We start from the raw sequence: 14,799 nt of genomic DNA on the forward strand, positions 1-14,799 counted from the left end.
GTTAATTAATGTGGCTGAGAGGCTTCGTCCTGCCAGCAAACTGATAAATTCCAGAGCATGCCTGGGAAACCAATAATTCAATCTTGATTAAAATGATGTCTGTCACAGTCACCTCCTGGGTTAATTACTTCTTAACCATCTTAAATAGCTCAAACCCAATGCTGTTGGACTCCCCTGGCTATGTTAGTGCCAGCTGACCACAGAGCATGTTTTCAGTGGCAGTAACCTAAAACATTTCCCCAGCATTGCATGTTCAGGTTTGTATCACCATACCATCTCTGCATTCACTACAGGAACGTGCACCCTGTGAATCTTTAAGTAACTGAATCTCAGCAATACAAACCCACTTATTCTGGCCAGGTAATTCTTCTCCAGCCTTCTGGAACAGCCTTGTATGGACACAGAAGAGGATCATTATATAGACAGCAGCTACTAGAGAGAACTGAGCTATGAGAGCAGCAAGAACAACATGTGGACATCTAGTGGAGGATTTAAATGAGAGTTCTGAATAAAAGATTTCTCTGGGTCACCTAATCTGAGGCTGGAGTGTATCATCCACTGCTCCATGCAGCTGGATCCTGGCAGCAAGGCACAAGCAGGGACCTGTGTGGCACCCTGAGGATGCTGTGGGATGGTGGCTGGGGCTGAGCAGCTTGGCCAGGAATCCAGCAGGGACAGCAAAGGGAAAACACAGAGGCCTTGCTCCCTGCTTTATACACACACAGCACAGTGACAACTCATTTCACTCCTTATTTACAGATTATTGTGTGGCACTTCAGCAACAGTGAAAACCATCTGGGGGCTGCCAGTGAACCAAATTTACTTGGAGCAGGGAAACTTCTCACCTGCATTTTATCCTCCTGAGTGCCCCTTCACACCACTTAATCTTTCCTGTGATGGGGTGGAGGGTTTAGAAGCCATCCTCAGTTCCATAGGCAGGAAATTACATAGTATAGAGCAGGATGGCTGCTTTCAATCCTTACAACTTTAAAAATGACTTCAGTGTCCTTGGGAGCTGCACACAGAGATGCATTTGGCAATATTTTGTTTCCCTCTTTGTCTGGGGTTGAAAGGGAGGCGACTGTGGCTCAGTGAGTGAACACTTACATGAGATACCCTCCATTTCCTTAATGAGCCTATTAAGTGACTCATCAAAGGGAGAGACACAGAGATACCTGACTGCACTGAGATATTCCTGGTGCACACAAAACAACCCATATGCTACAGAGTTAATTGGGAATAATGTGATTCCAGTGCTACAGAAGTACATAGATGGAAAATACCTTGTCACTTTTCCTTTTTGCAGGTTGGAGTTGTCTGTGCCTGAGCTCACAGCTCCAGTTTTTCCTCCTCTGAACGAGGGATGGCAAAATCCTGCTGTGACACATCCATCTCTGGGGTATTTGCAGAGTCAAGCACCTGGTGGAACTGTTCCTCCTCCCTGAGCCTGAGCAAAATCCATGACTGAAGGAGGAGAATCTTGGTTTAGGTCACAAGAACCAAAGACCATATCAAAATTCAAATGGAATTTTATTTTCTGCTTTCCTAAATGAGTCCCTGAAGGTGTGCATGCCAGGATTTAATCTGTCCAAGGAGATTAAAAAGTACTGCTATATTAACACACATACACCAGGCATACATCAGCTCACATCACTCTCTACCACACTGCATTTTATTTACAAGGTTAACTATGATCCACTGTTACACATTTCCCAGAATCTTGTGTTCTGATTGTGCATTAAGAGTGGAGCAAGGAAAGCAGGAAGAGCAAATACCATCAATAAAGCTTAGGAGACTGAAAGAGATGCATTAAAACACATGCCTGTTTCTCCTGAAATGTCACTTTATGTCAACTGCCATGGTTTCCAGACTGTCAGAATTAAATTATATTGTAATCACATCCTATTTGCACAAGGTCACAAGAATGAAAGCTTAGTACTTCCCTCCATTACAGGTGCTATATGTTCTCACACTCCTGGAACAGGCAAGCCTCCTTTTCTAATGGCAACAATTTTGTTTGCAGCATAAAATGCTGGTTTAAGTCCATTAGTGCAAGGTGAGGCACATTAAAAAATTAAGAACTATCATTATTGATGTTTCTGAGAAGTGTCCCAGAGCACAGATGTCTATATCCTCTTCCTAATCCTTACTGCTCACTTTGTATCCTACCAGCACCAAAAAGGGAACAAACACAGACCCAGACCCGTGTAACGTTACAGGAGGTGCTTGTTTTACTCCAGCCCTCACCAGTGAGTACAGATGTGTGAAACCCTTACATCAGGGACTTGAACATTTCTCTGGTGTCTTCACCTTTCCAGCAGTTTTCCCCCAAATTCCTATGACAGTGTATAATCTTGTATACTATTCCTGATATGCATGATGGATCAAAGGTTGAAAATCCACCAGTCATACAGGTAAACAGTTGTGTTGTTTAAACAGGGACACTGCAAACACTGTGTGGTGTGAAAAATGCCAATCACTTGTTTAAAAATTTTAAAAGTTTAATAGTAATAAAACAGTTATAAAAACAGGAATAAAAATAAGAGCGATAAGAATTTGGCCAGAGTTAGGACAATAAAAGCAAAAAATTACAGATGTCTGGATGCTCCCAGAGACTAAGCCACGAAAAGCATGCTTTGTGAACAAAGGATTAACCCTTAAAAGCAACAGTCTGTTGCATATTCATATATCTCATACATGATGCATAAATTCCTTGCAAACTAGCAATTTTTCTGGTTTTTGTCAACTTTTTCCTCTTAATCCTGGTGGCTCCTTAAAGATGGAGAGGAGGTGGGAGGATGTTTGTCTTTTCTGATAAGGAGACAGGAACTCTTAAGGTGTCTTGTTGCTGTTATCTCTGTGCAAAGAATTTCTTGATTACCTCACCCCTTTCTTGAGCTATAAAAAATACCTTACATTGCAGAGTTTCTATTACAACATTATGTTCTAACCTAAAACTACATCTACCACACTACTAAAAAGAGGATTAATACAAATTAAGACAAAATAACTTTCCAACATAACACATACAGCCTTCAATTTAGTATTTGCAAAGAGCCAATCATTTAATGTGCATTTTCACAGTGGCAAAGTCCTTCTGCCAGATAGGACCATTACTAACATTCTGTGGATGTCACAATAAAGAGAGACTGAAGGAAAACAGAGAGGGACTCTTGGCTGCTCCAGGGGGAGCCTGGGCTCCCAACAAGTCCCTGTGTCAGCTCCCAACCCAGTGGTGGATCCATAAATGTGCTGCTCCTTGCCATTAGAGACTCAGCCACCAGAGGAGATGTTGCTTGATGGAGAGAGGGATGGATGAGAGCAGCACAACATGAGCTGGGTTCTGGCACAGCCCACAGCCAGCCCTGCTCCCAATTCCCCTCTGCAATTACTGCTGCACCTGGGATGAGCATTTTCCCTCCAGGCTGGGAGCTCCTCTGCTCTCACAGCAGGGGTGGAGGTTTTCCAGGGTCACCAAGTGCAGGCAGCACCTTCTTCCCTTTTACATCCCCAGCCCTGACCAGAAGTGTGTTTGATCAAGTCTTGAAGCACTTGGATTTGTGATGCTGGCTGGAGAAGATGGCTCTGGTGCATAGTGGGACAAAAGGAAAAAAAACATATGGCTAAACCAGATCCCCCTCAGCTAGAGAGTCATTGCCTTTGCAGAACCCCTGTCAGAATTCTGGGAAACACAAACTGTGCCAAGGAAGATGCTCCTTTCCCACCACATATCCTTCCTCCTGTAAAAGAAACATGCCCTGCTTCACACTGTGCTTACAAAAGGGGAAAACGAAGCAAGTTCTCTTGAAGGAAGTTCATTACAACACAAATCTACATTTCACTCTGCATTACAAGAAAAACGAGGGCCAAATTTGCCTCAGAGCTTCCTGCTGCTACTTAAAGCAACAGTTTTTGTTTCCCTACAAACTTACCCGAGTATGATGGTCTGGACAAGCAGCTGGAATGAAGTAAACTATGTTGGGATCTGTATTCAGATTCTGTATGCAGCTCCTTTCAGTGAGAGAAATCTCTTTCAGCACTGCCTCATGAGGAAACACATCACACTTACTGTTTTCAGGACTATTTCACATTTGAAAGTAAGGCAGTGGTGACAAGGCGATTGAGTTTTTTCCCCATTTCTGACAGGTAAATTGCACAGTCATCAAAAGGAACAGCCCGACAATAAAGTTTTTGTGTGTCATTGACAGTGGGAGAAGAAATGAGCCCGAGGTAAGGGAAGCAGGTTCTCAGATGCTGAAGCACAATTCAGTGCAGTGCTTGCAACAGGCGCCTGGGGCACACAGGAGCAAGTGGAACATGACATCCTCATCAGGCACGTAGGAAGCAAAGCCCTGATCCCTTCTCCAGCTCTTCCCACTGCTCTTGAAGGGCTGAAATAGCATCAGTATTCCCTGCTGGGGAAAGAGGGAGCATCCTGGTGGCACAGTGAAGTGCCTTTCTCAGTCTGCCATCGAATCGTTCCCCACAAGGCTGCAGGGTAAGGGCATTGATCTCGTGCTCTGAGCTGTGGGGTGACCAAAGGATTTCTGAGATCCTAAAGGAGCTGTTCAGGCAGCTGCTTGACTCTGTGAAGAACATCAGCTGTAGTTTAACTCTTTTTCCCCAGAGGTTGATGCACTAAGCTCTGAGCCTCTTCAAGTAATGCCAGCCCCAGTGTGTGTGTCTGTGTGTGTGTCTGTGTGTGTGTTAGTGAACACACACCTGGATTTCTCACACAGGGAAGGAGTGAGGAGCCCCCTCCAGGCTGGGGCAGTTGCACCTGGGCTGGGGGACTCTTGAAGCTGAAGATTTTGCAGCTCTGTTGTCACAGTAACTGAGTGATTTAAGCTGACACTGGCCCCCGAGCCTATACTGAAGTCATGCCTATACTTCCAGGTTTAGAGATTATTTATTAACACAGAACTACAAAATTATTTGGGTTGGAAGGGACCTTAAAGCCCATCTTATTTCGATCCCTGCCATGGGCAGGGACACCTTGCACCATCCCAGGTTCCTCCAAGCCCCATCCAGCCTGGCCTTGGGCACTGCCAGGGATGGGACAGCCACAGCTTCCCTGGGTACCCTGTCCCAAGGGCCTCACCACCCTCACATGGAAGAATTCCTTCCCAATATCCAATCAAAATCTACTCTCAGTTTGAAGCCACTGCCTCTTGTCCTGTCACTCCATGCCCTTGTAAACAGTTCCTCTCCATATTTCCGCATCTATACTAATTATTAGGCTGATTAATAACTTGGAGATGAGATTTTCAGTTTTTTCATGGCTTTTGACTAACTTGCAGAATCAAATTGTGGTTAAAAATTACTGTCCAGGAAATTGCATTAATTAATTAAGCAAAGGAAGTTGAAAGAATAACAGACAGCTAGCACAACGCAATGAGGTCTGATTTTCATCTGCTGCTTGAACAGCTGGATAGAATGAGGTACCAGCCAGATGTAATCTACTTATGCCCAAACATAAACAAACTTAACAACATAAACAATGTAACACCATGTTTACCATACTACTCAATCTCCACAAGAGAAACAAGGCTACAATAAGCTAAAAATACAAGCAATTAACTGTAGAAAACCAGAGAATCCTGAAGCAATCAGGAGATCCTAAAAATGTGAATATTGCCTTTATAGAGCACCCAGCTACAGTCCTGCTCCAGTAGCTACACACTGCTCAGAGAATATCCAAGTAACTACTTGCTGAATTTAATTTCCAACAGTGTCAATAATGCCAAAAACAACGCCTGGGGTTTGTAGTGGCAAGTTTTTAATAAGACTTTCAGCTCTAAAAGTTGCTGTCCCTGCAGAGCTCTGCGTTTATTAAATGCAGTCACTGTCTCCTATACTTAGTTTTGTTTGTCCCCTCATTTTCCAAGCAGAGAAATAAATCCAAGTGCAGGTGCCTGAGAAATCAAACACCAGCAAAAGTACATGAAGACAGTGCCCCCAGTGCCTCTTCTGTTTATTTGCAAAAGCCCTGGGGGGAATAAGGGAAAATTGTTAGGCTTTGCCTTTTCTTTTCCTTCTCCTCCCAATTATTTTTATCAGTTTAGCTCTAGGTCTCAGCACAGTGCTTCAGAATTTGTCACCCCATTTAATTTGCCAAAAACCAAAAAGAACCCAGTGTCCCATCCCAGCTGCTCAGTGTGCTACACAGAGAGTGAATCACTGCTTTCCCCCAGTCACTGCATGAGCCATTAGCTCTGGATTATTGGAGCTGTCTGCAACAGAGAATCACAGAATGGAATCACAGAATGGTTTGGGTTGGGAGAGATCTTAAATCTCATCTTGCTCCACCTCTCTGCCCTGGCAGGGACACCTTCCACTATCCCAGGTTGCTCCAAGCCCTGTCCAACCTGGCCTTGGACACTGCCAGGGATGGAGGAGTCACAGCTGCTCTGGGCAACCACACCAAACCCCACCCATGGCTGTTTCCACAAACTTCATTTTTTAAAAAATATGTAAGATCTGCAGGAATAAAATGACCACAGCATTTCTGAGACACATACTGATCAAAAAAGACAAAAGGCAACTTGAATTTTTTCCCTAAATGCAGTCACTTCCAAGTGCACGTATTCTAAGACTTCTAGACGTAAGAAATAAAAGATAATTCTCTGTGGGTGCCCTGAACTCCCAGCAGTCAACAGAGCTTCTTCCTCTGCTTTTCAGAGGTGAGAATTCAGAGTTTCTCAAGTCACAGGAGTTGAGTTCTAAAAGAATAAAGATACAGTATTTTTCAGGGTCATAGACAACAGCAAAACTTTGGCTGGAAAGGGTCGTGCCTTGGCCCCAGTGTCTTTTGCATATAAAAAAATACATTTCTTCAGAATTACTACACTGATTACTGCCAAGCTACTCCCTCAGACCTGACTGCCTGAAAGATACCCAAGAGAAGCACAGAGGAATTTCCACCTCCAGGGATATTCTGCCATCTTAAGTCTCAACAGTTTTTTTGATGCTAAAGTCAGTATCAAGGAACACTTTGCCAGCATAAACATGGGGTGCAGAGCTTGTTGCCAGGCATTTCTGAATCTGTATTTTTACCTACACCTCTTTCTCCACAAAACGTGAAATCTTGTGGGGTTGTTCCTTTTAGTTATGGTTGCAACCACCGATGCTGGGATACATTTCTTCCTCTACAGCCTCTTTTGCACCACAGAAGTGTCTTTAAAAAGGACACCATCTTACTGGGAGAGTAAGGGGTACTGCAAACCTGCCAGGAACCATCATCACAGGCTTTCTTCATAGTCAAACTCAAGGCATTCTTTGGGAAAATCAGTTACTGGGTTGGTTTCCTCCAAAGAAAGAGTTGACATCTTCTCCTCTAAAACACTAGTTTTGAGCACTGTGCTGTCAATAGGAATTCCAGTCACTGCTGCTGCCCAACATACAGCCCACTGCAAGGACAGAACTTTGTGTGAGATATTTTAATGTGCCACCTCCCAGGGGGTGAGTCAATGCTTCAGCCAACCTGCATCTGGGATTGGAGTTCAGCTTGGGAAAAGGTTCACTTCCTCTTACTTCTAGAGCTATTTTAGACACATTCTGGCAAAGACGCCAGAAGACAGAGCTGTCAAGCAGTGTGACTCCCTGCCATCTTCATCTCCTGCTCTCTGAACTATTTTCAGACCCAAGGATGGAAAGCAGCTCTTATTTATCCACAGGAAGGTGCCAGATTGAAGAAGCTCAGGCCAGAAGGACCTTCTGAGGATGCTCTCCTGCTCCCACTTGGAACAGGACATCTGCTGCCATACTGAAAAGCTCTGACTCCTGATGCACCAAGGTGAACAAAATGGGTTTAGGTGCTCTGCTGAACCATGGAGCAGCTTTCAGGTACCCTCCTTACCTTGCTGAATGAAACCACTAAGAATTTGGGCAAAGTGATAAAACTGCTGGGATAGAGACAATAAATGTTTCAACTTTTCTACATCAAACTTTTACAGTTCTTGGAAGACCTTCACACTGCAACTCTGCTCTGGTCGATGGCACTGCTCACAAGTACATATGTCAGCTAGTGACTAATACAAAGATACCAAAATATTTTTACTCACTCAGGCTGCAGAACTACTTTAAATTGTTAAAATGTTATTATACTTAACTAATAACAATAAAATTCTATTCCTTTCCTATTGATAGAGAATTAGTTAGGTACCTTTTTTGCTGTCCCTTACAATGCCAACTCAGTGCAAATGAAAGAAAAACCAGACCAACCAACCAAAGTAAAATAACTGAACAGTTTTACTAATGCTTAAACACATTGAAAACATAGACTCACTACTGGGCAACATGTCTGCTCACTGGAATATTAAATAAATATCATAAGTTAAAATAAAGAAACACTTCAAGTTCAAACTGTTGTTTTAAATTAACAACATTGCTTTCTATGGTGTAAACATTTATTACCAAGATTACAATCACATTTAACATCCAACTCCACTGCAGGCACTTCAATCTCATTTCCAGGTGCTGGCTCATTGTGGTGGCCCACATCACAAAGCCAAGCAGAAAGAAGGAAACTGGAGCTGCAAGCAGGACAGGAATTAAAAAACATGACCCTTGTCACCAGGAGAAGTGGATCTGCACTTCAGAGATAACAGCACAGACATAACAAGGGCAAGACATAACTGATCATTGGATTTAATAAGAAATTGCATACAAGCATTGCAGGCTTTTCTATAGATCTAAACCAAATCCTTTTCTATTTGGTTTGGCCTTTTCTGAAGAAGTTGATAAATGAGCAATTTTTAACCTGTCCTTTATACTGAAAGGTTAAATAGATATAACACTGGTACAACCAATGGCTGTCCAGTTTCAGGGCCTTTCTGCAGTGACCTCCTTTGTTTTTCTGTTACATTTTGTGTTTTCTTACCATGATAGCAAAATCCCCAAGTAACTGGATAAGTACACACGTACAGAGATAAGCACAGAGAGAGAGAGAGAGAATGCTCTAGAGAGAAGAGAGAGCAAACCAGCTATTTTTAATCCTACCCATTGAAAGTCACATAAATCGGTAGGTGAGTTAAACCATGCCTGTAAAAATTCACATCCAGATAGAAGATCAACAGAGGTGTGAAGCAAGTCAGTCATCCCCATCAGTAAGGAAAGCCTCAAATCACCACTCTCAATTGAAAACATTTATATTGCAACATTATAAAGTAAACCTGCTTTAAATGTCACCAAGGAACAATTCTGAAATGAAAACAAGCTTAGCACAGCTCCTGCTACTGTAGCCTGCTCTCCTTGATTCTATTATCCATGGCCCAGGTGCCAGCTCCAGCTGTGGGTGACAGCCTTGTCAGTAGAGTGAGAGGTGACAAAAATGTGTGTTTGCTTTGCACTGGGAAAGGCACTGTTCTTATTCAGAGCCATTTGCTGGTCTCATTGAAGGTGCTGAGAGCGCAACCTCGTAATGCCAATATTGTCCAAAAGGGAGATTTGCCTGGTTGGGAAGAAACTTCTCTTATAAGAATTTCAGTTTTTGAGCTCTTTCCTGCTACTGAGGATGGTGAAAGATGAGGCTGTAGTGCCTGAACCAGGTAACAAAAGGTGTCTGTACAGATGCTGCCCCACCACAGAACAACCTTCCCTGCAGGTTCCTGTGTCTCTCATCCCACGTGTTCACCTCACCTTCCCTTGGCACAAGGGGTGACACCCCACAGGTAATTCCGAGGATGTCCCCACCTCTCCATCTGGCATTTCAGAGCTGCAGTGTAGCACATTCTGAATTTCCAGAGCTAACACACACACGGTGAATGTCAGCTCTGCTCCGTTTCCACATGCCATGGGACAGTCATGGAGAAAGGGGCACAACTCCCTGAATTCACTGGGAAATGACAAGCCAGGGAATGTTCATATGGAGATCTCCCAGTGAGACTTTCTCCTGTTCCACAGCTCACCTGCCTGAAGCCAGGTGTAAGAACACAGGTGATGGGACTCCTCTATTAAAATCCAAGGTCATTCCAAGTTCTTTAGGATGCACATGGATCTGTGCAAGAGGAACTGCAAGAAGATACAAAAGGCAACTGAGGCAGATGCTGTGAGCATGAAGAATTTGGCAGATGTTTTCATAAAATAGCACCATTAGGATCAACCTTCACGAAATCTAGAAGAGGGTCTTACTTCATTCATTCATTTATCAAATTGGGCTTCCAGAGACATAGAAAAAGTTCTGAAAACTCTTGTAAAGACAGAAAAATGAGGAAAGTAAAAAAAAAAAATCTCCTCCCCAAAGCGTAAGCATAAAAATCTTTCTACAATTACAAATACAGGCTATATTATTTCTTTGACCCTATTATGTCATAGTATGAATTAGTTCAAAATGCTCTTCAACAATGGAATATGACCCAACAGCTCTGCAGGAAAACACTACCATTAATTCTAATTCCAGTGACTGTCCCAGTGGTTTACTAGTAAATGACTGAAATCCAGACCTAGTGAATAACCACCAAAAGTAATACTTAATTGAAAAAGTCATTCTCAAGCACATTCTACACAGATATTTCATTTAATAGCAGATTTTTCCTTGCATCTGCAGATCTACTCTTTAGAGAAAGATAGATACCAATTCCTTTTTTTTCCAAAAGCAGTATGATAGAACTATGAAAGTCCAATACACCACTTTCAGTACTTTCAAAATCCAAGCATTACATCTTGAAATCAATTGAAAAGTTGTGAAATTAAGGAGAAAAAACACCAAAAAGTTTTAAATTTGCCTTCTGCAGGACTAGAAGTAGCTCAGCTAAAGCTCAAGAAAAAAGTAAGCAAGGAGAGGTGGATTTTTATTACATGTTAAACTCCTGTTTTGTTTTGCAGTAATGTGGGGACAAAATTAAAAGAAACACTGGAAAAAAATACAGCTCATTATGAAGCCTTGCCACAAAACAGTTCTGGTTTTAGGTTTTTATGCCTGTGTAATTAGCTGAGAAATCTGAAGAAAATCCTCCATTCACTTACTGTGTGATACTTGCTCTAAAACCATCTATTGTTTAGTCTACAAGTACTAATACAGCCCACAAGACACACAGTGCCTCTTTCATATAGCACAAAAAAGCAGTTTAAGGGTCTGGTGTGGCCTTTTTTTTTAACAGAACAAGTTTTGCTACATTCAACAAGACAGACTACTGCTCTTCATACAACCTCTGTGCTCCCTGGGACTCTGCCACTGGTGATGAACAAGACCAAAATCTCCTGTTTGAGCATGTCAGCTCCTGCAATTATTGGCACCTGTTGGTAAATAAATCCAAGGATTCTAACATCTAATTATAGAATCATGGCCTGGTTTAGGTTGGAAGTGATGTCTGGAGAGCATCTTGTCTAAACCACCCCTTTGAAGGAGGGTGGCCTACAGCAGCTCACACAGGGCAATCTGTGTTTTGAGTGTCTCCACAGATGGAGACTCCAAAACCACCTAAGCCAACACATTCCTGTCCCTCCTAGACAGTACAGAAAACATGCCCAAAAGCCAATTTATTGTCATCAGTTGAGAGGATGCTGGGCCACACTGACGACTCCACAGTCACTGCTCCTCATCCTCATCCCACACCAGAGACCATGGCCAGACAGATGCTTCAGTGCCATGGGTGGCACCTGTGGCAAGGGTGCAAGTGAGAGGAGACACACTCATTTAAAATGTTTCACCCTCCCTCCAGCAGGGTCTTGTGCTGAGTTTCCTCACATGAAGTTCCTGAAGTCTTTGACAGGATGAGCTGTGTGCTCAGGGAGCCAGCCCTAAGCACACCAGAGCAGCAGGTACTGACACAGCAGAAGGTGACTTCAACCCCCGACAGCCCCAGGTCTCAGCTCTGAATTCTCTCTCCTTTTCAGCCATTCCTACTAATCCTCACACACTTCTCTAACACATAAAGGGGTAACTTGACTCCATGTTTGTGGCACTCACCTGGGCTTTTCTCTTAACCAGAATCCACAGTGTGTGAAATCCTGTGTATGCAGTGAATTCACTGTCAAGCCCTACCCTTTCCTGTCCACTCACAGTTCACAATGTCTTTTCTCATAACTGGCCCCAGGTGCTGAACCCTGAGCACTGAGCATCAGCCTCAGGTGCATTTCAAAATACTTCCCCAATAAAGCACATCATGCACACATACATTCAGTACTAAATTAAAAACTAATGACAAATAACATCATGTGACATACAATGGATTGAAAATAGAAAAGAGAGAAATAGAAAAGAGAGAAATAGAAAAGGAGAAAGGCACGAGAAAATCAATAAATAGCTCTTCCAACAGGTACCATGAAGATTTCTACTTCAACCTCCCAGCAGAAAATACACCCCGAGTAAGCAGCATAAACTTAATTCCCCCGTACTAGCCAAGTCCTTAAATTACTCATTTTCAACAACCAAGCAGAGGACTAAATACTGAATATCAAACTGCAGCCTTGTACTCACAAATAGTCTCTTTCAGCATCAGAGCTGAATTCCAAGTACAATTTTCCTAAAATGTTTCAACAGATTTTCTTTTCCTTGGCTGGAATAAACATTCAGATGGCAAGACCTATTTTTTCATAAGATCAGTGCTTTAACCAGAAGGGAAAAAGCCCTTGCTTAATAAATGATGAAATTAAGCAGCACAAGGGAAATTAACAAATATATTGAGAGAGGCAATAAAAATATAAAAAGAGGCAGAGTGTTGCATGAACATTCTTCCTAGTGGGATGTTTTCTGTCCATCACTGGGCCACACCAATATGCACTTCCCATCAGAGCTCACATTCCAAGAAATTACTAAAACACTTTTTCTCCAAGATCAAACATAAAGTCCCTCCATAGCAATACATATTTCAACCAAAAAAAAAAAATAAAAAAATTCCAGGACCTTCCAAGGACCTTTATGAACCTCTGCAGCCATTTTAAACAGGTTTCTTCCCTCAACAGCTTGCAGTCATGCTTCTCAAATTTGGTTCAAATCCAATATGTTCAGAGTAGCCTGACTTCTGACAGCAGAATCTTGGGTAAGGTAGAATAAAAAAACATATTCTATCTTGGTAAGCCTGATATACAAACAAAACTCATTTTTACCTGAATTCAAATGTATTATACACAGCACTCAGCAGATAAGCAGCTTCTGAGCAAAACAAATAATATCTGAGCTCTGTTTGCATGATTATCATACAGTGATTAATTGGTTTACTGCAGTCACTGTTTATAAAACAAATAAGGAATTAGTGAGTTCTGATAGTTGTTGATAATGCGCCGTTTTTCTGCTTTAATTATTAGCTTGTACCCAAGCAGACAAAGAGAGAAAAGATCAGATTCACTTTCTTTAAAGACAAAAGGTGTGTGTGTAATCATACAAACATATATAAAAAGCAATAAACCGCTGATTTACTTTACTTTCCAATTTCTTTACTTTCTACATGCTACTGCCATTCTTAACATTGCATTTTACTCTTCCTGTACAAACTCCTGGGTGAATGAGAAGCAATGAAGTCCATCCTTACCTTAATATTGCAAGCTTGTTCCATGAGTCTCCGGGCGTTCTCCTCAGCTCTGTACCTCTTGGGCAACTGAACCCTGAAGAATTTTAAAGCTCCTTCAAAATCAGCCTGTAGAAGGTCCTCTTTGGAGGTCTGAAATGAAACACAGGGAACTACAGTAAACCCTGGGAACATGCAGTCACGCTCTTCTACTTGATTTGTCATTTACTGGATGCATTCCAGATCACCAATATTCACATCAGCTCAAAGTCATCCTCCTTGAAATCAGCTCTTTTAACTGTGCTTCATAAAACAGAGGCTAAAGCCCATCCAAGGAATCCTAGGTAGGGCAGCACAGAGGACTGCAACATGGGAATAATGGATTTTATCCTTCTATACCTGACAGGTAAGAAAGGGATTCTGCCTCAGCCTGTCAAGATGTCAGTGAAGAGGAGAAAAAAAAAACAAAACAACAAGCAAACAACAAAAACCTAGGAGAAATTATTACATTTCCTGGAAAGCTTGTGCATTAGAGCATTACTGATTCTCATGATACTGCCTTAAAAAAAAAAAAAGTGTATCTATTTAATGTATGTATAGTCACAGACATGAAGGCATCAACAAGTCCATGTGTTGAAGTGTGTGACACAATTTCTCAGAGAACACCGTGCCAGAATGTTCTACATGCTTATTTCTACATCTCCCATGCTTCTGGTATCAAGTCTAAAAGGCCAGAAGATGTTACACATTCACCATGAATCCCCTCCTGTCCCTGACAGAGAAATGTGATTCACAGGGACAAATGTATCCATCCTCCAGGTTACTGAGACCTGCACCAAGAGATTCAGAAGGTACCAAATCCCAAGCCTTGGGAGAATTCCTTTAAATGGTTCACAGAAACTGAAGGTCCTGACAAGACATTCGGGACATCACCTCAAAAATGTAAATTTCAAGGGTTTTAACCCAGAAAAGAGTAAACAAAACTCTGTCTACATAGTCACCAGTGGAGATCTAGACTGTGTAATGTGTATAACTGCACTTTTGGTTAAGGTTAATTGCTGAATTAATTGCTCACATACCACCACCACCATTTCCATCTGTGCCAACATTTCCATGTGGGCATCCTCTGCTTGTTCATGAGGAACAAACACCCAGTATCATTTTTTGCCTCATTACACACAGTGGGTACATTACACACACACAAAGTTTGATTCTTAACTATGTTGTTATCCACTTGAATCCAGAGAATCTCACAATGGCTTGGGTTGGAAGGGACCTTAAAGGCCACCTCATTCCAGCTCCCTGCCATGGGCAGGGACACCTTCCACTATCCCAGGCTGCTCCAAGCCTTATC

The 14,799-nt window shown here is 42.3% G+C and overlaps 1 protein-coding gene across 2 annotated transcripts in view; it reads right to left on the minus strand.

Annotated features, from left to right (window-relative positions):
* RABGAP1L (RAB GTPase activating protein 1 like) overlaps positions 1-14,799 on the minus strand; it is a 230,863-nt gene that overhangs the window by 45,214 nt on the left and 170,850 nt on the right. For both annotated transcript variants that reach the window (XM_021546018.2, XM_021546019.3), the window contains one exon: positions 13,470-13,598. In XM_021546018.2, the coding sequence (XP_021401693.2) occupies positions 13,470-13,598 (129 nt within the window). The remainder of the gene's footprint in view (positions 1-13,469; positions 13,599-14,799) is intronic.

Source organism: Lonchura striata, chromosome 9, assembly GCF_046129695.1.
Source record: "Lonchura striata isolate bLonStr1 chromosome 9, bLonStr1.mat, whole genome shotgun sequence".
NCBI lineage: Eukaryota > Metazoa > Chordata > Aves > Passeriformes > Estrildidae > Lonchura > Lonchura striata.